This window comes from Thalia democratica, chromosome 9 (assembly GCF_965202585.1).
Source record: "Thalia democratica chromosome 9, ktThaDemo2.hap1.1, whole genome shotgun sequence".
Taxonomy (NCBI): domain Eukaryota; kingdom Metazoa; phylum Chordata; class Thaliacea; order Salpida; family Salpidae; genus Thalia; species Thalia democratica.
The window spans coordinates 16,263,889-16,291,444 of NC_139173.1; the positions used below are offsets into that span (position 1 = coordinate 16,263,889).

Sequence of the window (27,556 nt, forward strand, 5' to 3'; positions counted from 1 at the left end):
TCACTTAAATTGCAGTAGTATTTTGTCTTTTAATAACCTTTACCTAAAATTACAAGCTAAAACCATATTATACCATTTTTGTTCTAAATAGTGATGTACCGGACTCACTATCCGGGTCCGGGTCCGGCCGGATATTGCCATTTTTGTCTGATATCCGGATCCGGCCGGACTCTAATTTTAAAAAAAAGTCCGGATCCGGTTCCGGCCGGATTCTAATTTGAAAAAAAAGTCCGGGTCCGGTTCCGGCCGGATTCTAATTTGAAAAAAAAGTCCGGATCCGGGTCCGGCCGGATCCTAACAGAGATCCGGCCGGACCCGGATCTAGTTAGTAAAAAAGAGCATATTGAAAAATATTTTTTTAAAAACAAACCCTGTGGACTAATTTACACTTGTTTACATTTAAACTATGAAATAAACATTTTAAAAATGCAACTCTTTACAAATGTTGTAAAATTGAAAACTTAGGAATGAATACTTGCATTATTTGTTGTTTAAAGTTGAGCTCAGAGAATATTTAGAGTTAATACGGTTGAATGTGCGAGCCAATGAGAATCATATGACGAAATGTTTCAAACTAAATACTGATGCAACAAAACATCAGAACATGACAGGCAGTTTATATGTAAGCAGTTAGTTAGTTTGGTGAGCAGCTTGAAGCAACAAAATATCTTGAACTTTTTGTGAATGCTTATTGTAAGTAGTGTTTTGTTTTAAAAGTGAATGTTTCAACTGGTGTTTAATTGTTTAAATATTTAAGCCAGGTTTATAGTTTAATAGTTTATGAAAAATTTTACAGTTTATTGTTTACTAAAAGTTTTATTTAGTTTTTAGTATATTGTTTTAAGTCTTTTGAAATAGAATTAAATAGTTTCCAGTTTTTAAAGTGTTACCAAAGTAATTAATAATTTTGTATATGCTAGTATTTCTTGTTGTGTTTTATGTAAAAGATTCATCACTCAAAACTGTCGTGTCTGATTATAGAAAGTAGTCTCAGTTTGAATTTACTATTTGTTAGATATTAATTATATACGGTAGGATTTAATTATGATGGGTACTACTAAAAAGTCAAGTGTACCACAATCAGTCCACAACTTTACTACCAAATTGTCAACCTTTGCTAGCTGTTATCTGATTATTAGATTAAAGTAATTTTAAAAACCTCATTCTGACTCAGGCTTGTTTATACTCACTCTAGCTAGTTTTATTGACTTAAACAGTGGCAACCCTGCTAGTTTAAAAATTTTTGGGAATTTTAGAAAATTTGGACTGCCTGCCTCAAGCTAGTTTAGTTTTTTGTAAAAACTCAGGCTAGTTTTCTTTTAGATTTTGAATGAGTTTGAGCTGATCCAGTTTTCAATATTTTGTAATTTTCTAGTGTATTTTGTTCATGAACTTGATTTCATATTTTTAATTGTAAATAACACCTAAATTTGTAAACCTTGTGGCTAGCTGTTCTACTTATTATTAGATTAAAGTTATTTTTTTTAGTTTTTAAAAACCTCATTGTGACTTAGGCTAGTTTATACAGATGATGTACCGTACTCACTATCCGGGTCCGGGTCCGGCCGGATTTTGCCATTTTTGTCTGATATCCGGATCCGGCCGGACTCTAATTTGAAAAAAAAGTCCGGATCCGGTTCCGGCCGGATTCTAATTTGAAAAAAAAGTCCGGATCCGGTTCCGGCCGGATTCTATTTTGAAAAAAAAAGTCCGGATCCGGTTCCGGCCGGATTCTGATTTGAAAAAAAAGTCCGGATCCGGGTCCGGCCGGACCCGAAATTGTGGGTCCGGTACATCACTAGTTCTAAAGCATTTAGTTAACGTAAACGTATCTAAAAACTTTTTTACGTAGCTTGCAGTAAATAGATCATTAGTATTAAAACTGTTTGTATTTGAGTACGCTGTATAAGTATATCGAAAAATATTCATACTAAAAAAGTATTTTCTTTCACTGAACTAAAATACTTTTATAAGCGTAAAGGTTTTATTAAAATTTTCTACTCGAAAAATTAAGTCACCCTCACTTCACTTAATCATAATATACTAATACTTTTAGCATTACTTTTTTAACTAAGCACAATTTTCTTAAAACTCTCATTAGTTCTTAGCTAAAAACTTTAATTGAAAAACATTCAGTACTTAGCACGTAAAATATCTACGAGCTATTTTAACAAGATTAATAGGTATGTTTTACTGTTTTTAATGACTAATTTTTTTTAATATTAATAACCAAACTAGACTTTAAACGTTTAAATAAAAAACTTTAAATAAAAATTAATTGTTACTTGTAATGTCAGTGCCATGATAAATATAAACACTACTTAAATTTTTTTGCTAGGTGTTAGTATGCTTTTTAAAATTACATATAGCTGCTATACACTGTAAATGTATAAGTTTTTAACAAATCGTACTTGGTATCAACAATTTCATAAATTTATAAATAAATGCTGAAGTTATAAATTTTCTTGTTATTCAAAGCTTATTTTTTGTTTAAAACCTTTGACTTTTTTCCACCAAGCTATTAAGGCGATGAAATCAAAGTATTTGTTGTTTCTTGAACTTTTTAGCCAAGCTAATCCTTTAATACTGCTTAATAACACATAATTAGAACTAAAATATGTTTAAACCTTTTTAATACTTTGAAAATACTTTCAATTTAATTTAAACATTTTTAAGTTTAATTCTTTTTTGTGTATTCCATTTTTTAGATTTATTTAGCCTTCAATTTATAAAATCAACGTCTTAGTATTTTATTTTTTTTTTTTTAATGTTTAAGCTTTGTGTAACAAAAAAGTAAACTGCACTTAATAAAATATTGTTTTAGATTAAACCCATATAAATTCGAATATTAATTAAGAATTATATAAATCGAGGTTTTACTCTTTAAATACTTTAGGTTTCTTTCTTTGTTTAGAAAGTTAGAAAAATTTAATTAAGTTTTACAAGAAAAATAAAACATTTTAAAAAACAAACCTTATAATTAAAATTAGATTTGGTGTATATAAAAACTAATACTCTTAATACTATTGAAATAATTTAAAGAAGTTATTTTAGAAATTAAACTTTTTTAGTATCCTTTCAAACTAAAAGTTTTAGTTTTAAGTAAATAAGTTGCAAATATTCAAAATAAAAATAGCTATTTTTTACTAGTTTAGTATATACATTCCTTAGAACTTTTTTATTTTTTTGATCTATAATTAAAATTATAATACTTTTTTACACCTAATAAAAACAGTTTGCTTAAAATTAATATAAGTTATGTTTAATCAAAGAACTAAATTAATTTAACGTTAGGTAATATATTTTTAAATATAAACGTTACCGTAGAAAGATATGATAATACGAACTTTCTTTTTATTATTATATTCATAAGTTAAATTTAAAATAACATCTTGTGTTGGGACAGAACAAATAAAACTAGAAAGTTTAAAGATTATCAATTAAGTACTAAGATGTATCCATTTAAATAAATATGACAAGAATTTATGAAACTTAAAATAAGAAAATAAATACTTAATGCTGATAATTTGTTCAAATATGAGCTAAGTGTTTTATGCATAAACTTTTATGCCAAACTTTTTTTACCAACATGTAATAGACGTAAACATATATCTTTAAGTTGATATTAACAAAGTAGTAAGTAAACTACGGACTCAAATTCCTAACAACTTAAAAGACTAAGGCCACACTTGAAGGTCTTAGATTAACCGAAGGAATGTTTCACTAAAAAAACAATTATATGAATAAAGTACATATAGTTGCAATAGATATGCTATTTTTGTTTGTTTAAGAAAGCATTCTGTTAATTGTTAATTGTCTATTAATATTCTTAACTAAGTAAATTGATGGAGTTTAAAAAGTACTGATCCATTATAGGCAGTGGTAACTACTTGCAGGTTTTTATTATACTCATACTATTATGATAAGACTTATTTTATTTAAGAATACTTTCTAAGTTACTCAAATAGTTTTTTTTAACAAGTTGAATAGTTAAAGCAACAATGAAAGTTACTGTTAAAATCAAAGAAGCAAATTATAGCTAGTTTTCGTATCTAGTTTTTTTTTTATGAATTTTATATAGTATTCAGTTAAAGTGTTTTTTTTTTTTTTGTTTCTTTTTACGTAGTTTGTCTTGCTGTAATTGAATGTACATGAAGATAAAGATTTACAAGTTTAGAAATCTAATACTTCAAAAAAATAGATCATAAATAATCTTTTTTTCTGGAGAACATGGATTTGAAACTTTATGACTTTATCTATTTCAACAATTTAAAACAAAACAGTATGACTGAGTCTATTAGTTTGTTTTTTATTACGACAAAAAAAAGTGCTCAAGATATTGGTTTAAAGATCTATTTTACGAAGGAGACTTCATGTTATCGAATCGTACACCACTTACATACGAACAGTTTAACGTCATTGTCCAGGACTATTTAACTAAAACTTTTTCTGTTGTTTTTGTACCATTTATTTTTCCGTGTTAAGTTTTTTGAGGTAATTAATACAATCTTTTTTATTTTACTTTTAATGTCTTTTTTTTTGTAACATATATATTTTTCAAATCATAAGTTATAAATGTTAAAAAAGAAGATTTTGTTTTTCCAAAGCTCAAAACAGTTGAAGTAATAAGTGGTTTTAGCTCCGATACCGGAAAGTTTTTCTATAAATCCAGTCCTTTGACCATACTTTTAAGGTTCAAAATATATCATTCCATATTTATGTTAAATATTAAATAGAACCGCAAGGCCATACGAGATTCTGAGACCTAGTTTTGTTCTTATTAGGACTCGTCAGTCAGACATAGTTACGAAAAAAACGATATTTAGATTGATTTTTTTTTCAGTTTCTACTTTTAAAACCAAGACTTAAATTTAAAATTCTTTGAAATTAAACCTTAAATTATTTTGCAATAGAACTGTACGGTGAGGTATAAAAACGATTTTTTTGTTATGCATTTTAAAAGTATAAAGAAAAGTTTTCAAAGGTCAATGTTTGAACATTTGAAATCTCTTCTATCATCTACTATCTCCTAAACAACATAAACAAAAATTACCTTAACTAAAATATATGTTTTAAAATAGTTTTTAAGTAACATTTTTTAAATTCTTTAAGTTTTTTGAAAACGTGTATGTTTTGTAATTTTTTTATAGATCAGATTGAGTTGTTCGTACAACATATTTAAAACAATATTACAAAATTATTTTTTAGTGAAGTTGTTAAAATTAATTCTAAAAAAGAATTTTTAAAATTAAAATGCTTAAATTATATTCGATGATAGTTGATAATTACAAGCTTGATATTTTCGTTTCACAATTACAAAATAACAGTAAGTGTTGGAGCAAAAAAATGTTGATTCAAAATCTGTTTAAATAAAACTTCTACAAATAAAATCAGTTCTTTTATTTCATCCATAAAAATTACAGCCAAAGTATGTAAATTATTTTTGAAAGTTTTTAAACTAAATGGGAGGCGCAAACTAAAACGGCAAATAACTAGAAATCACTAAAAATCTTCCTTCTCGTACGTTTTCTGGATAACTATCTCAAACTTTCAATAAATGTTCCTTTTAAAATTTAGAAAATTCTGTCGCGAGAAAATTTTTAAAAAACAAGAAATAAAAAATCTTATATACAAAGTAAACAAAAAAAACAGTTTTTTTTTTTGTTTTTTTTTTATTGTTTTTTTTATTTTTTTAAATTTAGTTATGATAGAATTTTCCAAATATTGCAAGGTGAAAGTTTGAGGTAGTTATCTCAAAAAACGTAAAAGGAAATAGATTTTTAGCGATTTTTAATTATTTGCCGTTATAGTTTGCGCCTCCTATAAGGAACCTATTGTTCCTCCGACTTTGACCTGCTATATCTCAAAAAATATTTTGAATTTTTTAAATTTGTAAAAATGTCATCTTGTAGTTTAGTAAAACTATATAAAATAAGATCAAGTTGTGAAAAAAGTGATTTACCCTCCCCCTGTGCCCTTAATAGACATTTTATAAGTTAAACTGTTTGTTTGACGCAGTTATAAGGAAATCTGTTTAAAATTGCTTAGTAATTTTTGCTGTACATAGTTTGCAAATCAAATATAAACAGCTAATTTATTTCAACATTCTTTTAATACAGCAAATAAAAAACAAAAGATAAAGTTTTATTGTAAGTATCTTTCTTTAAAATTATAATTTCAAAAGTTTAACGTTGAACTTTCTGCTAAGCGTGTAATCGTTTGCAGATTAAGTAGAACTTTTCGCAGCTTTTCATATAATCATAAAATATTTAACAACTATTTAGAAAAAGTTGTACAAATGAAACACTTAATCCTTAACAGTAAAACTAAAATACTTTTAGCTCAAATTTTAAACATGTAAGATTTACTTTTTTAAGTTTTAAAGTTATGCATTTTACAAATACTCAGATATGACCACTCTTTATTATAAGTTTGAACACATTTACTTTGTTTTAAATTTATATTTATTTACATTTATTTATTTCTATTATATGTATATTGAAGTTAAGTAAATTATTTTTTTAATTATAATTTTTTTTTTGATTTATTGAAAGCTAATAAATAAATTACAACAAATACAAAAAATCCTTAACTTAAAAAAAAATTCTAGTCTAAAACTTATTTTACCTAAAGCTCTCTTTATAAAACTATCCAATAAAATCTAGAGTAAATTCTTAATTTTACAAAGACATTTGAGTAAAAAAAAAGTTATTTTTTAAATAACAAAATTAAATATACTAAAAAAAATATTTAGCTATAAATACAATATACTTACTTTTAATTTTTTTAACAACTCTAATTAAATTTTTTTTTTTTCAATTTTTGACTTTTACCTGAGTTAGTTTGGTTACAAAGTAATTTTTTTAACATGTACATCATAATAATAGCTTAGGTCAGTTTGTTTTATCATTAAATTTAATGGTTTTTTGAATACTTTTCTTTTCGGGAACGGGTCAAATATGCACGAAGACCCTTTCGCACAAAGAGTATTTTTTGCACAAGAGTAGAAAAATATAAAATAGTTGAAATAAACAAAGTATTAATAAAAAATTGAGAAAAAATTTACCGACCGTGGGTTTTGGTTAGGGGTAACAGTGATAGTAAAAAATAAAAAATAGAAAAAAATATGTAATAATTAATTAAAAAAAAGTAAAATTATTTCAACCCGTGCAAAAGTGATTTCTTGTGCAACATTGACGCCGTGCAAAAATGTCTTCGTGCGAAAGTTTTTCGTGCATATTTAATACCTACCCATTTTTTCAAACTCTTAACAAGAAAAAAATAAACTTTAGTCAAATTTTTTATACAATTTTTTTTTATGACAATTGATTTAGCTAAACCTTTATAATAAACTCTTTGGTGAGAAGGTTTTTTGTCACAAAACTAAAATTAAGTAAATATTTTTATTGTTATCGAACAGTAAACTAACTAAGTATTTTATAATTTTTACTAACAACTATAGTTCTTTTGAGTGAAACAAAAAACGTTTTTCAAATATTTTTCTATTTTGTATTAAAACGACAACTGTTTAATTATGTTAATAAAAACTGTAGAATGCTTGTCTTCTTTATAAAAATTTGAAGTAAAGAAACAATTACCATCGGTAACAAATATAATAAGTAAAAGTACAAACGAGAAAACAAAAATTCTATTTATACAAATTTATATTAAAAAAACTCAGTTATTTTGACAGTGATATTGATATAGGTTTAATCACTTTTTCCTAATATAGTTTAAAAAATTCATAAACTAAAAGTTTAAAATGAAAAATAAATAATCGTGTATTTTTTGTATTGCTAAAATTTTTCAAAATCATTACACTTATAGCACTTGACAAAATACAATTTTTATGTTTACCTACATCTTAATGCAATTTAGATTCAATGTTGAATTGTCGACTAACTTCTGTTAAGTTATTTATTCAAACGACTACCATCTAAATTTATTTTAGCAATTTCATTTTATTTATTAATCTTTGAGATATGTTTTGTTTGGTTTTGTCTTTTGTGTACCTCGAAATTCTTCACACTTGTCTATGGATGATTTATGAATTTTAAAGTTAGTGATCTGCCGGATCCAAGATCCGGAACCGGCCATTTTTTGCTTGGAACCAGATCCGGCAGAATCTAATTTTATAAAAAGGGCCGGCCGGATCTTAAATCTAAAAAATATTCGGACCCGGATCCGGCCTGACCCTAGCTGAAACTTGGGTGGGACCGGATCAAATTAGTTTGGAAACACTTTGCTTTCCGCGATCAGCTTCTTTTAGTTTTGTATAATTAGATTATTGTGGTTTGATTATTTAATATATATAAATTTAGTCAAGCGAAACAGACTAATCAAGCTTTAGCTAATCAATCATTTGTTGTAAAAATGCAGGTAAATACAGTAGTTTATCAAAAAGTTATTAAGTTCTCATCTTAATTAAGACCATTATTTAATCTACTTATGATGCAAATTTTTAAAAGTCTCGGAGAAGAAAATATTATTTTAGTTCCATTATAATAAATTTTGGAAGATATGATTTGGTTCGTCTTTTAAATAAGTGATAGAAACAGGGTGTACACACGGTCAGGATACTCAGGATAATTCAGGAGGGTTTTATAAATTTAAGAACTTTCAAAGTTTGTGAAAATACATAGTCTAGAATTTAATTTAAGTAAGATTTAGTTGAATTAAATTTCCTACAACTAAATTTTTATAACAATATTTTTTAATAAATACTTGAATTTAAATAATTTTTAAAAGTCAGAAAAACATTTTAAGCATTTGAAAAAACTCAGTACAGTTTCATTGGCAAAAATAGTGGCAACCTTGTAGAAATATAAGACTAATCATATTATTTTTAACGTAATTAATTTTTAACAGTTATATAGTTTGTTTCTCCTTAATAAAAAATGTCAATTGCATGGAAATTTTCAAGGTAAGTAAGGATAATACTTTTTTTGCAATTTGCAATCTTTGCAATAAACTAATTAAAGGAGGTAATGTAAATTCTTACAGCACCTCTTTTTTACTAAAGTATTTGAATTCAAGACATCAAAGAGATGTTTCAGAGGCTAGAAAATCATCATCATCATCCAATAAAGCAGTCAGTGATAATTCGTCCCTAACTCCAAAATATAAGAAGCTAACAGCAATGAACCAAGCTAATATTGAGAGTTATCGCCCTGTTTAAGAATATAAAATAAATTATCAAAAAAGCAATCATATTTCATTAAAAGATTATGAACATGATTGCTATGGACAATCAACTATTTTCAGTTACTAGCGATCAAGGTTTCATAGACCTGTTAGCTGCTTTAGAGCCAGGCATTGTATCACTAAGTACTTGACTGATACAATACTTCCTCAGACTTATAAAAGTTTGAAGATATAAATACAAACTGAGTTATCAGAAGCCTCGTTTTTGTCATTTACAAGTGAAATATGGAAAAATTCGAAATCAAACACATCATATCTTTCTTTAACAGCGCATTGGTTAAATAAAAGTTTAGAGTGCAAACTAACACCAGAGCTTTGTACTGTAAGGAAGTAGTTGGTTCTAACACCTCTAATGTTTGTGAAAACATATAGGAGATACTTGAAAATTTGGGGTATTAATATGGATCGTATATACGCTTTTCTGCGCGACAATGCATTTAACATGAAGGCTGGTATGTTGATGTTAGAATCCTCTTCAGCACCCTGTTTTTAAACACGCTTCAACTGGTAATTAAAGATTCAATGTTTTCAGAAAGTAACAGAAGTGTGTTAACAAGGCCCGTCAAACTATTAGCCACTTTAATCATTCTTCTACAACGTGCGAGAAACTAAAAAAATCCAGGACACGTTAAGCTTATCAGTGTCAATGCAAAAAACCTTGTTACTTGTGCAAGATGTTGAAACAAGGTGGAACTTAACCTACCTATTGCTGAAAATATTAGAAAAGTTAAAAACGAGTGTCTAGAACAGGGTTTCCCGAACTAATTTACGAAATCGCCCCCTTTTGAGAAATTTGAAAAAAAATCGCCCCTAAGTATTTTATAAAATAAAGTTATTTTATTCTAGACTACGCACTTTTTAGCCGAAAAAGTTGTGTTCGAAATGTAATTTAGTCTGGTACTTTTTATGCATGCACTTTTGGGCTGTGGTAAAAGTAGTTTCAGGGCTTGAGAAAATAATTTACAGTTGTTTTTTTTTTTAAGCCCAGTAAAGTGTATTAAGATACTTAATTAAATAAAAAACCTATGTATTCTGTAATCAATTCTCTTTAAATATGTATTGTTTTGAAACTAATGAATCCATAGGTTAGTGGTAGACAACTTTTGTAGTCAGCAAGTCATATTTACTAAAAAATCCTTTCTAGTTTTGAATTGCTAAAAAATGTACTTGCGGGCTGGGTAATTTAAAAATTAACATACAAGAAAATTAAAAAACTCTAGCAAAATAGTAATAAAATGATTAGTACTACTGTGATCTAGGAAGTACTACTGTAAACTAAAAACCAAAATGAAAGCGTTTTTCAAAATATTAATTATCAAAAAACTAAATTTTAATTGTGTTGCACATGTAGTTTTCAAGTTATTTAGTGGGCCGAAATTTGACTGTATCTGGACCGTAAGTTACCCATCTAAAATCTTAACTGAAACCTGACATTATAATAATCTCTCATATAATGAATTTCGGAAATTTAGAAGTCATTTATTTATTTAAGCCGCACAATATACTTAAACTATTTTATAAACAAGCATATTTAAAAAAAATTTATACCAGAGATTAAAAAAACTACAAAAGAATAAATAGTTTATCTGACACATTATGGAATAAATATTAAAACATCATTGCTGATCTAGTTTGAGGAAGATTGACCGGCTGGTCGATTGTCTCGCATGAAAACTGGTTTCATTAATAGCTTCTGTTAATACAGTAAAATTATAGTTTTTAACACTTAGAAATATTATAAGCAACTTAGTTGTAAAGTTTAAATTCAATTTTAATCTTTTTTAACTATATGTTTTATAGTAGAATACCATTAAGTAGTGTTTTATTTGAAATAACCTTTAAAAAATTAAACCTTAACTCTAACAATTTTATTTTCTAACCAAAGAAAACTAACTAAATAACGAACTAAAGGTTTTACGGTTATTTCTGTGAATAGAAAATAATCAATTAAAAATCTTTTTATTAGGTTAAAAATTTGTTTTGTAACTGTAGCGGTCTTTTTGATGGCTTATTTAATTCAGTTCAGAAATGAATTTTTAATCTAGCTATTAGCCTCTAATAATTTAACAGAGGAAAATAGTGAAAAATTTAAAGCTAGGATTAAATTGTTAAAATAAACAACACATTTTAACTTTCAAAATATTATGAACTAAGATAAAACAAAAAATAGTTGTAATAATTGTTTCAATCTCCTTAAAATATACATTTTTTTAGAATAACAACTCAGCTTAGAAAGTAAAACTTACTTTAAAATTTTTTAAGTTAAAAATTGAAGTCATTTCAAATAGAGACCTCATATCTATACTCTTTTAAAGCCAAATTAATCTTTTTTGAAATAAAAACTTTAATGGTTATCAATTTTTTTTTTTTATGCAGATTCAACAAGTAATAACAAAACTCTGTCAAATAAATTACTTTCAAATAAATGTTTAAATCACTATTTTATTAAATATTTTTGTGTGATGTAAAACGACAAATATAAACTACAAAGTTAACCAGGTCAAAGCAAAACTAGTACAAACTTTAAAATCATAAACCACTTAATTAATACAGTAGACTTCCGCTTGAGTTCACACTTTGAACAAAACCAAAAAGTGGGAACTCAAGAAAACATGATAATTTTTTATACAAGTGGAAGATTTAAATATATAATAATGCAATAATGTTATGAATAAACATAAAAGCAACTAAAACATAAAATAAGCATTCATTTAAAACAACAAATCTGTATAAGCTACAAAATATTATAAATATTGTTGCTTTAATAATAATTAGTTAGTAATAGACTTTATTTAAGTCAAATTTAAGTTAGTACTTTTTTTTGGTAAAAAGTGCGAACTAAAGAGGAAGTCTACCATCATTTATATTCATTAGGCATTAAGCAAACCTGTTGTAGAATAAATAAAGTAAATAGAATTATTTTTATTAAAAAAGCATACTTAAATACAATAAAAATCAGGTTAAATAAGAAATATCCCAAAAAATCACAAATTACAAATATCTAGATAAGATCTTTTGCTAAAGATGTTGATAACTGAACTGTAAGGTTTCTCAACAACCTACAAGGAAAAGCTATAAACAACAATCTAACTTCCTCCCAAATGATGGTAAAATTTTGCCTTAGTTTTTGTTGAGTCAAAAAGCTTTTTTATCGTTCTTTCGAAAAATTTACTTTAAGTTCAAGGTCAGTTTGTAAGTCTGAGAAGGTTTCCTATAAGTAAACGTTTACTTCAAAAAGACTTCAGTTTTTGACTTACTGCTTCGAAGGGATCCATAATCCACTTCGTGACATTTAATCAAAAAATGTAATTAAACCGTTTATCAATGTCACCTTTAAACTGTTTCAGATGAGATGAAAGCACTTCTACATCACCTTCACTTATCTAAAGTTTTCAGCTTTCCAAACTTGCAAACTGATTATTTTTGAAATTTTTTCCATACAGTTCAAGTTGGTTTCTAAAACTGGTTATCTTACTTATGACTTTCACAAGGTTCAAGTTTTTACCTTGTAAATTTTTGTTCAGATGGTAGAACTTACCATATAAGTCTAACATATAAGCATTTTCATTTCTTTTATTTTTCTTTTAACAAGATTGTCTGCCAATACCTTATCCTTTTAAGAAAATAATCAATAACTGAATTAAAAACAGCCAAAAACTTTTCTAGACAGTTTCCTTTTTATAACCATTTCACTTCTTTAAGAATTATCAAACATAAATAAGAAACATGTGAATACATGATAATCAAAATCTACTTTTTTTTAATTTAGTAGTGCAAGCTCAAAAACAAAACTTACAAAATTTATCTTAATTTATTACAACTTTTTTATTCTATTGCAAAATTGACTTTAATATAGTTTTTTTTTTCTAACCAAGTGACTTTTCAAGAAACAATTAGATATCATAGGGTGATAGTTTATAATCGACAACATAGATTTTTACAAAGCAGTTATGATCATAAATGGCATATATGTCAGGTTATGAAATGGTGAGAGGATTTTCACTCGTCTATGACCTATGTAATTGTTAAATGAGAAAAGATATGAATAAAAATATGTAAACTACTTGATAAGAGGAGTCCTAAACTTTTTGATTTTTCTAGAAATTTCACGTGAACGAAATGGACTTATTTTGTTTAAGTTTTACCTCAGGGTCAAATATTTAATAGCAGGCTAAAATAAGTAAAAAAGCAAGCTAAAAAGTTAAAACTAAATGTCTGCAAAAAATTTTAAAATCGCCCCCTTTTCGCCCCCTTACTAGTTTTCGCCCACCCTTTCGCCCCTTTACTATTTATCGCCCCCCGACATACCAAAATCGCCCCCAGGGGGGCGATATCGCCCACTTTGGGAAACCCTGGTCTAGAACTACGTGGCTAACAATGAATTTAAACCCGAAATTATTCTTACAGCTGATGAACGGAAACTTGTTAGCCTCCTTAATGAACTGATAGAACCTTTTTGTATAGAAACGCAGAAGTGTAGTAAAAACAACTCATTGCTTTCAAGTGTAATCCGGCATGCAGCAGTACTAAAAAAGTGTTTTAATATCACAAAGCTAATAGACCACCAGGTCCAGATCAAAATAGTTCTATAGCCTTGGCAGAAAATGTAGAAGAGGTTTTCGAAAGAAGGTTTTTTACAACCAATAACAGCACACGAATAACGACTTGTTTTTACTCACAATTGTTAGTAAAAATATTCTCCGGTCCCTTTAGAACCTTTATTTCACAACCCGGGACGCTCAGGACTCTATCTTTCCATTTTTAGCCTACCATTAAATAAGCTCCCGACAAATAACATATAAACTTATTTATAAAATTAAGAAAAATAACGTAGATTAATGTTATAGTATTGTACAAAGTTTTTAAAGAATTTAAATTAATTTTTATTAAGATTGCTGGCTAATACTTTTTTCTAAAAAACTACCAAGCCCAAACTAAAATTTTGATACTTTTCTCAATAAAACTTTTTTAATTTTTAAATAAAAATATATAAAACAAATATAAAAACAAAAACAAAGCATATCTAGTAATTATTCTGCTACTAAGTTGGCTACTTAAATTAATCAAACTAGTATGAATTGAACAGACAATATTGGTTTTTGTGATAATAGTAGAAAATTTTCCATAATAACTCAACTTTTCATAAAAATACTACAACCTTTTAAACTTTATAAAAATTTATTTAATAATAAAAAATTCACACAGTACTCTTTCTTTATTTAACTAACACATGTTTCTGTGTGTTAACGTATTAAACACTTTAACGGAGCTCTGTAAAACAATACATACTGTAAGGAAAGAATACAAGCTAAAGTAGGTGTATATATGTGTTTATTAAAAATAATAATAATTACTGCGCAGGTTGGCCGTTTGGATATTCTTTAGCTAGCCGTCGAGTTTAATAGGTTCTAGTATGTTGCTTCTACTTTTAGTATCAACAGGCATCATAAAAAGATAATCCAAGTACTCGCAGTGAATAAAGTAATGCGGAAGGTATCATTTTTCAAATTTAAATTTATTCGTTTGCTAATAAAGATCCTAGCGAACAAGTTCACTGAAATATATAGTAAAAACAAATTTACACAATACTCTTTCTTTATTTAACTTTAATTTTTAATCCTTAAAGTTAAATTCAAGGTGAATACTGTGTTAAATGGTATAACAACAATGAAAAGATACTGTAAAGCTACTGTAAATGTGTTTTTTTTAATATTGATGTCGCAAAAAAATTATATATAGGAAACATTTGTCGTGTCAAATCAAAATTTTAATTCTTAACATGTAAAAATTGTTTAAAAATCCATATGTTTTCCAGATTTTTTATCAAAATTTCTCAATTTCTAGGCTTTTCAAAGTAATTTTAGCCTAAATTATCGAATTCCAGATTTTTCCAGGATTCCAGGTTTTGAGACAATCCTGTTTCTTATTACGTAGACAAATATTCACAAACGTTAATATTTTGATTTTAAATTTAAGTAAATAAACTAATAAATGAGCTCTATGTTGTGTATAAGTAAAATTATTAAGGTTGCAGAGCATAATAATATTCATTGAAATCTTATGCATTTAAAACACCAGTAAACTTACTTTAAAATCATAAATTAGAAAATAAACTCACTAAAACTTAAACAACAAAATTTATTTCTGAGTTAATCCAAGAAACAACTTATATTGAATATAAAAGTTACAATAAGACTAAAACTTACCAGTTTTTGGTTTATAAGGTACACTTTTGAAACTTGAACATAATTTCTTCAAAAAATAGTTTAAATAATATTTATTTAAGTTCATATTTATAAAAACTTTTAGTTCTAAATGCTTTAAAAATATATAGTTTTGTCCTAAATTTTGCTTGAAAGGGTTTACATGAAAATATAATTCACAGCTTCATTTTTTAAACTTTGTAGCCGAGACGCTTCTTCTCCTTGTTCCTCTTTCTGACATTTTTTATGTTGCGGTCCTGCCACGTGCTTTTCTTCAGCTTGATCGGCCGATTGCCAACGTACTTTCCCTGCATTTCTCTGATCGCTCGAATGAAGTCTTCAGGATCTCTCATGCTGACAAATCCGTAGCTAAAAAGTTTGAATATCTTAAGCTTTTGAAAATTGTTGATGCTAAGTTTTAAAAATGGCAAGGAATCAAAGTGATAAGTAAAACATTTAAAATATAACATATAATTAAAATTATAAGTTATTCTTAAAAATTTTTAAAACAAGCAGAGCTGTTCAAAAAATTAAATAACTATCATTTTTAGTTTATATACGATATTAAACTTCTTAATAAAGTTTTATATGAATTTAACACCACAGCTCTTACCATGTTTTCTTTTTGTAAACAAGTATTTTAAAAAAACTTAATACATTCTGTTTAGTTAATTTCAAACATAAAGGTTCTTTATATCAAATTTAGAATTTCCTAAGAAGTGGATAACTTTTTTAATATAAATGTTACTAGGTTTAAATTTATAAATGTTATACATCGACAAAACCATGATTTTTCTTAGTTGTTAACTATTTTATCAACTTATTCAATTAATGTAAAATTAACAAATAAATTTGAATTTCTTGTTTTTATGTGAACTTATTTATCTAAAAGTTTAGTTTTTCTACAACAACAATTTAAAATAACCGTAAAGATGTAAAACTGAGTTCATGCTGCGTGTAAGTTGTATTTAAACAAAATAAATATACAAAAAAAAAAATTTTATTACCACAATTTAACGCACCGAAAACTATAAACAAAACTCTTAGATTCAAGTATTATTTATAGGAAATCTTTTAGTGTTATGCTTAAATTGTATATGTAATAAGTTTGTATAATGTTATAAACGTTCTTTTTTATTATGTTGTGATTTGAACTACTTTAACAACGACCAGTAGAAATTAATTTTTAAAAAATTAAGTAAAATAAAATTATGATGTTAAAACTAATAAAAAACTTACTGGTAAAAAAAAATTATTTGAAACTAGAAAACTTCTATAAACTTTTACTTAATACTTATGCTTTATTACTTAACAAACAATAATTATATACATAGTTAATTTATTTTCAAACCTAGTACACACTTAAAATGCACGATTTGATAATGGATAATTATTTTAAAATTAATAAAATAATATTAATTTGTTAGACAAAAGCTCAACAAAAACATCAGCGAAAGTCTGCAGAGCAGAAGCCTGGATTTTCGTATGCCGTGAGACAAAGCTTAATTTTAACAAAAGGGTTGATCATACCAATTCGATCATCAGACCACAAGCCCTCGGTAGACTGATTAGGACTCATCAGTCAGCCTCAACCGAAGAACTTGCAGTCGTTAATCTAAAAACGGTTTATATATGCAAGCATGAAGAATTGTTTATTCATGCTTGCATGTATAAACCGTTTGTAGATTGACGACTGCAAGTTCTTCGGTGGAGGCTGACTGATGATTTCTAATCAGTCTACCGAGGGCTTGTGGTCTGATGATCGAATTGGTATGATCAATTCTTTAGATAAAAAGCTTTACTAAAGAAGAATCATTAAGATTTATTGATATCTAACAATCTTTTACTTTCAATGATAGTTTTTAAAAGTTGCAAATTTTTCAAACTTAAAAACTTTATGACCAGTCAGTATAAAATGTTCAACTAAAATGTACTTTTTACTAGTATTACAATTTTTTATTTCAAACTTTTATTGCTATACTTTACAGTACATCCAACAAACTTCTATAATTTTTATAGCTGATAAATATTTTATAGATATAAATATACCAAAAGAAACACTAACCCTCTGCTCTTCATAGTGTTTTTATCACGAACAACTCTAGCTTTTTGAAACGAAGGATATTTTGTGAATACTCGAGTTAACGTATCGTCTGTAACTTCGTTACCAAGATCTCCACAAAATATTCTGTTAGAAATTTGTTTGAGATATGTTTCTATTGTTTTCACGTCAGTATTAGTATCAGGGTTGCCACTCGTTTTTTCCAAATTTTTTCCAGGTTTTTCAAATTTCTTCCAGGTTTTTAAAGGTAAACATTTTTGGGTCTATTTTTAGTTTTAAGTTAATTTCTATAAAAGAAACTGTGTTAAATAGTACAAAAACATTTAAAAGATGCTGTAAAGTTACTTTAAACGTGTTTTTTATTAAAAAAATTTTTTGATGATGACAAAAAAATCTTATTTATATGTTGATTTATTGTGTCAAATTGAAATTTTAGTACTGAAAATGTTAAAGTTATTAAAAATTCTAGGTTTTTCCGGGTTTTTTTCAAAATTTCTAAAATTCCAGGTTTTTCCAGGTTATTTTTGCCTAAATTGTCGAATTCCTGGTTTTTCAAGGTTTTTCCAGGTTTCCAGGTAAAGTGGCAACCCTGTAGTATATATAAAATTAGTATGAGTTATTAATGTATTATAGATTAGTGATGTCTCTTTTACCTAGCAGACTTTTTATACCTACTTATTTAGACATAACTTCGTTCAAAAACTTTTTTTTGTTCTGAGATTACAAGGTATAGTGAAGAAAATTGTAATTCTACATTACATTTATTCATTTTATATATAATAAAGGTATATTGAACAAACAAATTTCCCTGCATTAAAAGACATACCATTTCAATACTACTGAACTGTAATATATCTATATAACAAACATCTCCATGAAAACTACTTGACAATAAGTTCTAAGTTTAAAGGTACCTAGTTGTCAGTTTTTGACATAATTAACTGTAATAATATAGCAGGAAGTAAAACAGTTTTTCTACTATGCTTAAATAAAAAGAAACCATTTTTCTAAAAAAATGAAAACGTAGAGTATTTAAAGTTAGCAACATTCGTACTACTTTAAAAAGAATATATATATAATAAGTTTTTAATGAAACTAATATTGTTTTTAGTAGGTTACACAACACTTCTAGTCTGCAACATTATATGTATACAGTTTTGATACTAAAAACTGTATAAAAGAGTTATTATCACTATTTTAATTTATATTTTTAGATGTAACTAAATAATGGTAATAACACTAGCTTTTTAAATTTTGATACAGAGTTAAAGAAAATAATACTTATAAGTGTAGTAAAATTTAGTTGTATTAAATTGTTAAGGGCACGTCATAAATAACCTTTGAGATATAGCCAGTCAAAGTCAGAGGCAACAATAGGTTCCTTATGGGAGGCGCAAACTAAAACGGGTGGCTTCGCGTTTAGCCACCAAATCCTTCGCTCTACTGAGCACGAAAGATAGCTTTTTTCAATGAGGTAAAATCATTCAACTGTATAAGTTGATGCTAAGAGCTAAACAGTAAAACATATTTTTTTTGAGTGAAACAATAAAATATTATAATATTTAAAGTTATAGACAGTAGTAATGGTGACACAGTTAACAGCACATAGATAAATAAAACTGATGTTAGTCTAATCTAAAAATGTGATAATGAATAAATATTATAGTATTTTAAATCCATCTGTTTTTTTTGAAAGATTTTTTTTTGAATTCACGGAAACTCAGGATTGTAGTTTTTATAACTTTGTTTTCTTTTAAAACACTGTTGTAAACGCTTACATTCTGACTTATCACATAAATAAAAGTAAAATTATTTATTGGGAAGAACTCATACATTATAATTAGTATCTTAAAATTTTAGTAAGGTAATTTCAATTAGCCCTGTTTTATATCAGCAGAGCTAATGTGATTCCTATACTGACTTTTTTAAGAAAAAACTTTAAAAGAAACAAAAAATTTAGACTCAAAACTTTTTGAGTCAAAAGGTGAGTACTAAGTTTTTTTATGAATCCGAAACCACTCTTATGCTTTTTGAACCATTTACCCATTTTTTTTTGTTAGACTTAAATATATTTATGAAAGCTAAAATTATATGCCATAGGTAGTATTTTTCACAGAAAAAAAAATTGCTTACTAATTTTTGTGATAAAGTCTTTTGTATAAAAAGCTTAATAGAAATATAGAAGAATAATTTTTCATTGGTGATTTCCTCTAAATTAAAAAAAAATTACTAAAATTCTGTCTTCTTGGTTTTTTAATAAATTAACCTCAGATTTTAAGGAAGTGATTAATGCATTAGTAAAAAAAATCCTATTTCGACAGTTTGATAAAAAAATTAAAAAGCTTATGACCAAACTATTTATTTTTTAAGGCCATAGGGAGTTATTTTATTTTTTTTTATTTAACATTAAACTTAATTGTAAAACTAGAGTATATATATACTATAAGAAACTATATATATAAAATAATTTTTATAATTAATTTTTATAAGTTTATTTTTCTCTATCAAAATTACATGAAACATAAAATGTTTAGCATCCGGATCGGATCCTAAAAAGTAGGTCCAGCAGATCACCAATTAATGATATAATTTGGTTGTGATAGGTTTTAAGCCCAGAAATGTGTGGTTATAATATTATTAAGCCTGGCACCTTGACTGCTCGGCCATTAGACCTTACTATAAAATTCATATTTAGCTTTTATAAATTTCATAACTTATAAATTTTTTTTCAAATTTCTGCACTGCAGTTATATTCTTAAATGAAAGTTTAAGAAATATATGATAAAACAATTAAATACATATCTATTTTGCTAATATTTCAAAAAAAAAATTAAAAAATGAGTTCATCAAACAAATATAAGATACAGTACAGACTTATTTATTTTTAAAATAAATTTTTTACAACAACTTTAAAGTCGTTTTAAATATTCTTTTGTGGTAGTTTAAACCTATAAGTTCATTTATTGTTAATTTTTTAATTTAACATGCTCAACTTATATTTGTTTACTATTTTTCTAATTTAAGTGATAAAACCCTCTACTTACTGATTTAAAAGTTTTTTTGTATTTTTTTACCTTTTTTTTTACCAAAAAGTTTGTATTTTGTAAGATTATCTTTTTTTAACTGCTTACCATACAATTTTGAACTGTTTATTGTCATAGGAAATTATACTACCTATACAAACTGTTACAAAGTTTAACTGCCGAACAGGTTATGAAACTATCTGAATTGTTAAATATGTTTTTATTAAGGATTGTATATAGAATTGTTTATGAAATTTTATTTTCTTTATTGAATACAGCAATTGATTTTTTTTGTGAAACTTTGTTTAAAGTAACTTTAAAGACGCTATAATTGTGTTTTTGTTTCTGTTAAAAAGTTTATTTATCGTAAGTTTATATACTACACCTGCTTAAACTACAATTTTATTATTTTATGTAATTTTGTACTAAACACCTCTACATAAGAGGTTTATAAGCGTTTTTATGTTTTTTGTTACTAAAAAATAAATTTATTTATTTTTATATTAAAACTGTTAACTTACCATTTAAACTGTCTGTCTAATTTATGTACAAAAACAACATTTCGAATGCTATAACTTTGTTTTCGTGTCTATTAAACCTTAAAAGTACATTTATTCTCATGATATCTATTTAAATTGACTATAAAGCCATGCCTCGACCAATTACTGTTGTTAATTATGTACAAAAGGGTTCTACATTTCTAATAAGGACGTTTAAATGGTTTTTCGTGTTTATTTTAACTGAAAGAATAAGCATTGAAATCATTTAGTTGAAAATTTTTAAGTTATTACTTCTAAATACTAAAAATGAGTTCTAGTTATTACGTTTAAAAAGTTTTTCTTTTTAATATAAATTTTATTTATGTCATTTTTTAGTTAAAACTGATCAAATCCATCTTTTTAATCTATAATTTTGTTATATTACGTTTCAACAGTTTCTTTTTAGTCTAAATAGAAAAAGTATATTCGTTTACCAGTTTTAATCAAATTTATATCTTAAAGTCTAAATTCTTTTTATATGCAATTTGTTATCATACTATAAGTAAGTAAATGCTTCTTTTTATTAGCTTATATTGAAATAGATACAATTAATATATTAATTCATCATCCCTGTGTAAGTAGATTTATTTTCAAATATAATATTTTAAATTATGCTTTTATCAAACTATTTTTTGAAATCGTGTAACTTTGTTTTACGTTAAATGTATAAAAATTATAAAAGTTGCTTATTAAAAACTTTTAATTATTCTTATAAGTTTTATTTTACCACATTAATTTTATCCTAATATTTTTTTTATATATAAATTAATTTTTGAATGGATAACGTTGATTTTAACATGTAATTTTGTAATAAAACAATTTTTATTTAGTTATTTTAACTTAAAAAACAACATAACTAATTTGTATAAATAGTAAAAGTTAGTTAAATATAGTATAAAAATACAGTAAAAACACTTTAAAATTAGCCCGTTTAAAATTGATATTTAAATTTATTTTATCCAACTTGCATTGGTTTCATCGTTATTTAACTATTTACGATAATGAACTTTCATATTAGATAACAGTTAGCTTTTTAAAAACGTTGAACGCTCTCTTAAAAAAAGATATTTTTTGTGCTCAGTAAAGCGAAGGATTTGGTGGCTAAACGCGAAGCCACCCACTAAAACTGCAAAAAAAGACTATTTCACTAATAATCTATCTTCTCCTACGTGTTTAGAGATAACTACCTCAAACTTTCAGAAAACATTCCTTGCAATATATATAAATTCTTTCAAAACAAAATTAATAAAGTTATAAAATTAAAAATTTTATTGAAAAAATAAGTTTTTTTTTTGTTTTTTTATCATAAATTTTCTTTTTTTTTTATAAATTTTCCGAAATAATTTTCTAAATATTGCAAGGAACATTTCCTTAAAGTTTGAGATAATTATCTCAAAAAACGTAGGAGAAGAAATATTTTTAGTGATTTCTAGTTATTTGCCGTTTTGGTTTGCACCTCACATAAGAAACCTGTGGTTCTCCGACTATGACTGGCTATTTCTCAAAACAGGGTTGCCACACACTCAGGGAATTTTCAAGTTATAGAAAATCTCAGGGAAACTCAGGGAATTTTGGTTCTTTTTTTTAACTCAGGGAAACTCAGGGCAGTTTTGGTCTTTTCTAAAATTTTCAGGGAAATTTTAATATTTTTTAAAATCTCAGGGAACTTTTTTTCTAGATCTAGAATGAGATTTAGTTAGTCCAGTTTCAATATTTGTTCAAAAAAGTTAATTTTATTTATTTTGAAGTGCTTGTTTAGAAATTTTTCAGCCTTGCGGCTAGTTGTTTAATATAAGGATTTTAAAAAACTCAGGGAAATTCAAGGAAGTTTCTGGTCAATCAGGGAAGATTTTTTGACTTTAAGAGTGGCAACCCTGTCAAAAGTTATTTTGATTTTAAACAATCTGTAAAAAGCAACTTGTAGCTCACTTAAAACGTAATAAAATAAGACTAAATTGTGAAAAAAGTGATTTACCCTCCTCCTATGCCCTTAAAATAGTCTCAAAATCTTTAGTATATAAAAAAGAGGTCATCAAAGTGCAGCCCGCAAGCATAGTTTTAAATTAAATGGATGTAACCCATAAAAGGTATAACCTACGGCCCGCAACCATGCAAATGTGGTCCATAATAGAAAATTTTTGAAACCAACACTAGATATTCTAAAATTTGAAGTACAGTTTATGAAAAAATTAAAGAAATAGATTCATATAAGAGAAAAGTATGAAAAAGAACCTGTTAATCAAGCTTAACATCAAAATAACAAAAAAGGACATATCAAAAATACAATTTTCATGGAAAAAAGGAGATTTAAAGTCATAAAAAACTACTCAGAAATTTAGTAAAAATATCTTAACTAGCCTGAACTGGCCTGCAATTTTAAAAAAAAAGTTCAAACTAGGCTAAGCTGGCCTGAGTTATCTTTTTTTTTCAAACTATCTTGAGTAGCCTTAGTGTGTGACAACCCATGAATAAACATTAAAAAAAAATAGTTAAACTTCAAAAAAACTATGAACAAAATTGAAACTTAAAAGTATACTTTGAATAACCTGTAGTCATTAGGATCCCACTCATTCAAGGTTGGATCATCCCATGATTGGCCAGCAGCGGTTCTAATGTACTTCGTTTTTTTGTTTGCTGTTTAATAATTTTAGAAATTTTATTCTTAGTATTTTGTACTACTGCAATCTTTTTTATTTAAAACTATATTATTTAACAATAACAATTTGTCAAAATTAAGCGATTCTGGTACCTTTTTTTTCAACACTTGCTTAAGTTTTTAAAGATAAACTAAAATAAGAAAGATTGAAGAATTAAAAATAGTTTATTTTTAATATAAATTTTGAAATCAAGCTTAATTGAAATAAAACAGATAATATATATTTTTTATTAACATGCTAATAAACTCCTGAAAATTTCTATACTATAACTATGATATACAAAATAAAAACTTGTTGCATTTGGATTAATGTTTAGAATATTTATTAATTTATTAAAATTTTTATAACTTCATTAAATTTAAGAAACGAGTTAATATGTTCATGTGTTCATTTTTAAAAGTTTTTTTTTATGAAAATTTTATAATAACATCACTATTTTAACTTGTACAAGAAAACATTAAAATCAACAAAAGTAACCAATTTCTTCAAAGTTTCAAATATAAAGCACTATTGAATTTTATAAGATTTTATAGTTTCGTCACAATTAAGGTAGTTGAATTTTCTTAATTAGTAAAAGCAGTTATTCAGTCTAGTGTTTTAGTTGCAAGAGTTGTTTTTTGTTGTTTACGAATTTTACAAGTTTGCTAATTGTAAATATATTTTTTTGTTTAAGTTTTAAATTTTTTATATTATTAAGTAGCTTACATTTTTCTAACCTCAACATAAACTAACCTGGTAATATTTTGATTTTCCTAATTGGTAGCTTTAAACTATAAGTTTTATTTTGTTTTTTTTTATCATAAATACCAATTCTATTTCAAATTTTAGTCTAATGTCTTCTTGCATGTTTATATAAATAAAATTACATATTTTATTCAATTGATGATCTTGTTTGATTTAGTTCAAAGGAGTAAAACATAGATTTGTAAACAAAATCTAAAACTTTGAATTGATCAATTTCATAACTTTTAATAAGCTCAAATTAATCAAAACTAAAACAAATAAAAACTATCGCTGTTTTTCTGTAAGATATCAACTGTAAAGTTATTTCTTAAAATAAACTTATAATCAAGGTTTATTGAAAACCTCTCAAAAAGTCTACCTTATCAATGTTTCTACTGAAATTACAAATGCTATTAACTTCAAAAACTATTACAAAATAGAAACTTACGTAGTTGGCTTCTATTTACAGTTCTATTGTATTGTGGCACTCTAGTTACTGGTTGCTTTGTTTCAACTCGTTTTACTTCTGTCTCATTAGGTTTTACCTTCGACTAAAAAAGTTCATTAAAATGTTAAATAGTGTTTGATTAAAAAAACCAAGAAAAATGTACTGCTTTTAATTAGTACTAGCAACTAAGTTATATTTAAAATACTAGGTATTAAACTTGATCAGCTAGCTAACTCTTAGTATTTTATTATAATGAATCTTATTTTCTGTTTAGCTACTACAAATTTAATATACAGTATTTTCAATTAAAATGTCTTAAATATTATTTATATAAGTAAACATTTTACAAATAAAACAAATCCAAAAAGAAAAGATGATTAGTTTAAGTAAATTGACTACTAGTTTTTATGAAACATTACTAAAAATAAATTTATGGTACATATAAAAAATTGAACAACATCAAAATTTAGAAAATAATCACGCTCTTTGTTTTTGTAATTTGTATATATATTAGAAAATCCATTATTTTTTATACAAATTTTCATTGCTATAAATGACTCACTTAAAATATCTAGGTATATCATGTGGAAAATTAGTAACGAATTAAACTTTATGTGAACTTTAAAAAATATTAAATTGTTTTAACTAGAAAAGGAAAATTATATGGCACATGCAATATACACCAAAGTAATTATCTACTGAGACCTAATTAATGATAGTCCTCACAACATCTTACTTTAGGATGAATTACCACATAAATTACAAGGAATACTTTAGATAAATTGAAAACCTAATAAAGTTAAAACAAGTAAGTTTTGGTGTTTTAGTTTATTTTTTATGAACCATAACAAAAATTATAAAAACTTAGTTATAGCATTTATACATAAGGGTTCCCAATATTTTTTTAAGACTTAGCCAGAAAGGGAAAACAAAAATCAAAGAGTAAATTCTTTGAAAAAATATTATATGTAAACTTGTGGTTTTTATATTTTGTGGACAGATTTAAATAATATATTTTACTTAGTAAAGTAAACATTATAAATAACAATTTGTTATTATTTAAAGTATGTATTTTTATAACAATCAAGCTTGCACATGACTTTTCATTTACTGATCTACTGTGTGCAGATCTTTAGAGTTATAAAACCACTGACTTTAGCTACTGTTCATATTAATTTTTCACTTGCTACAACAAGTTTATTAGTTGATAATATTGTACTTTCTTTATCATAAGTTTTAAGTTTATTATTTTATAAATAAGTATGCTTTTTTAAAGTTTTGGTTAAAATTCAATATAGTTCAGAGCAGTGGTATTGCCTCCTAAATTAATTATGGGTGGTATTGCTTACTTGAGAGTAATTTTGACTATCAAGGGGCAACAACTAATACGGAGGCGAAAAACTAAAAGATAATAAACTACTATAGTAAGGGATTATTTTTTTGATTTCTACTAAGTGGGTGATTATGAAATAAGTTAGGAAAACCCTGATCTTTAAGAACACTATGATAAGTAAATGCTTTAGATCAATATAATATCTTTAAGTATAATAGGCTCCATAACGCATTTTAAAAGCTTAATGGTATTTTTAAATAACTAAAGCACTTTTCTATCCATCATAACAAATTGTAAATTTGATACTGCTCTAGGCAAATAGTAATTTCAAAAAAATCAAGCATTTTTATGAAATTTTTAAAGAAATACAGTGCTGTTTTCTTAATAAAATTTCAATAACAGGAAACCAGAGGAATCGGAAGCTTTTTACATTTTTGATGTTAAATTAAACCTTATCTTACTTTAATATAATAAATTATAATTAAATGTTAAAAATTTACTTAAATAGTTTTTAGCACTAACTGGTAAATCACTACTGACAGAACTGCTTTTAGCAGGGCCAATTTGAACTTGATCATTAGAATCTTTAAGCTTTTCAGTTTCTTCTAACTTAGGCTTTTTTAAAACTGGAGCACTTGAATATACTGTTTTCTTTTCAGGTAATCCAGAAAAGTCCATTTGTGGAATTGGAATAAAAGGCATACCTGAAGGTGGACCAAATCTTGGAGGTCCCCCCATAGGAGGTCCTCCCATTGGAGGTCGTCCCAATGGTGGTCCTCCCATCGGTCTAGGACCCATAGCAAAATGTGGAGGAGGTCCAATATTAAGCATTGGTCTTGGTCCAAAATTGTTAGGCATGGGTCCTGTGTTATTCATTGGCATTGGGCCATTATTAGGTGGGCCCTGAAAACCAAAGTTTGGACCAAAATTAGGTGCATTAGAAATTTGAGGTGGAACCATTGGAGATGGAACTTTATCTGTGTTGGTTGGTTTGTCTCCATCTTTTTGAACTTTAAACATAGGTGGAGGTGGAAGGGTGCTGTCATCAGTTTTGATAGCATCTTCAAACCTTCGCATTTCTTCTTCAATATTAGCCATATTGTCTTTTTATGAAATGTTTCTAAAAAAATAATGTTTTGTTTTGAAAAATGAAGCTTAAACTCCTTTGATTTAACCTTCTATAAAATCAGGGATAAAAAAATGCAGCTGAAGGACAGGATTTAGAAAATTATTAAGAAAAGATTTGTTTTTATTTTTGAAATTATTTTTAACTTTTTATTTAAATTTTCAAATACATAAAATATACCTTAACTTTTTTTTAAAGGTTAAAAATAGTTTATTTTGAGCATACTATATTAGATGTA

At 26.0% G+C, this 27,556-nt stretch overlaps 1 protein-coding gene across 1 annotated transcript; it reads right to left on the bottom strand.

The window, feature by feature from the left end:
* Positions 1-15,330: 15,330 nt before the first annotated feature.
* On the bottom strand, positions 15,331-27,308 carry LOC145844101 (uncharacterized). The gene is made up of 5 exons (XM_082951450.1): positions 26,715-27,308; positions 24,860-24,962; positions 23,578-23,665; positions 17,473-17,595; positions 15,331-15,776 (listed from the first exon to the last, which is right to left on the bottom strand). The coding sequence occupies exons 1-5, from the start codon at positions 27,288-27,290 to the stop codon at positions 15,599-15,601; spliced, it is 1,068 nt and encodes a 355-aa protein (XP_082807576.1). The 5' UTR covers positions 27,291-27,308; the 3' UTR covers positions 15,331-15,598.
* Between the last annotated feature and the right edge of the window lie 248 nt (positions 27,309-27,556).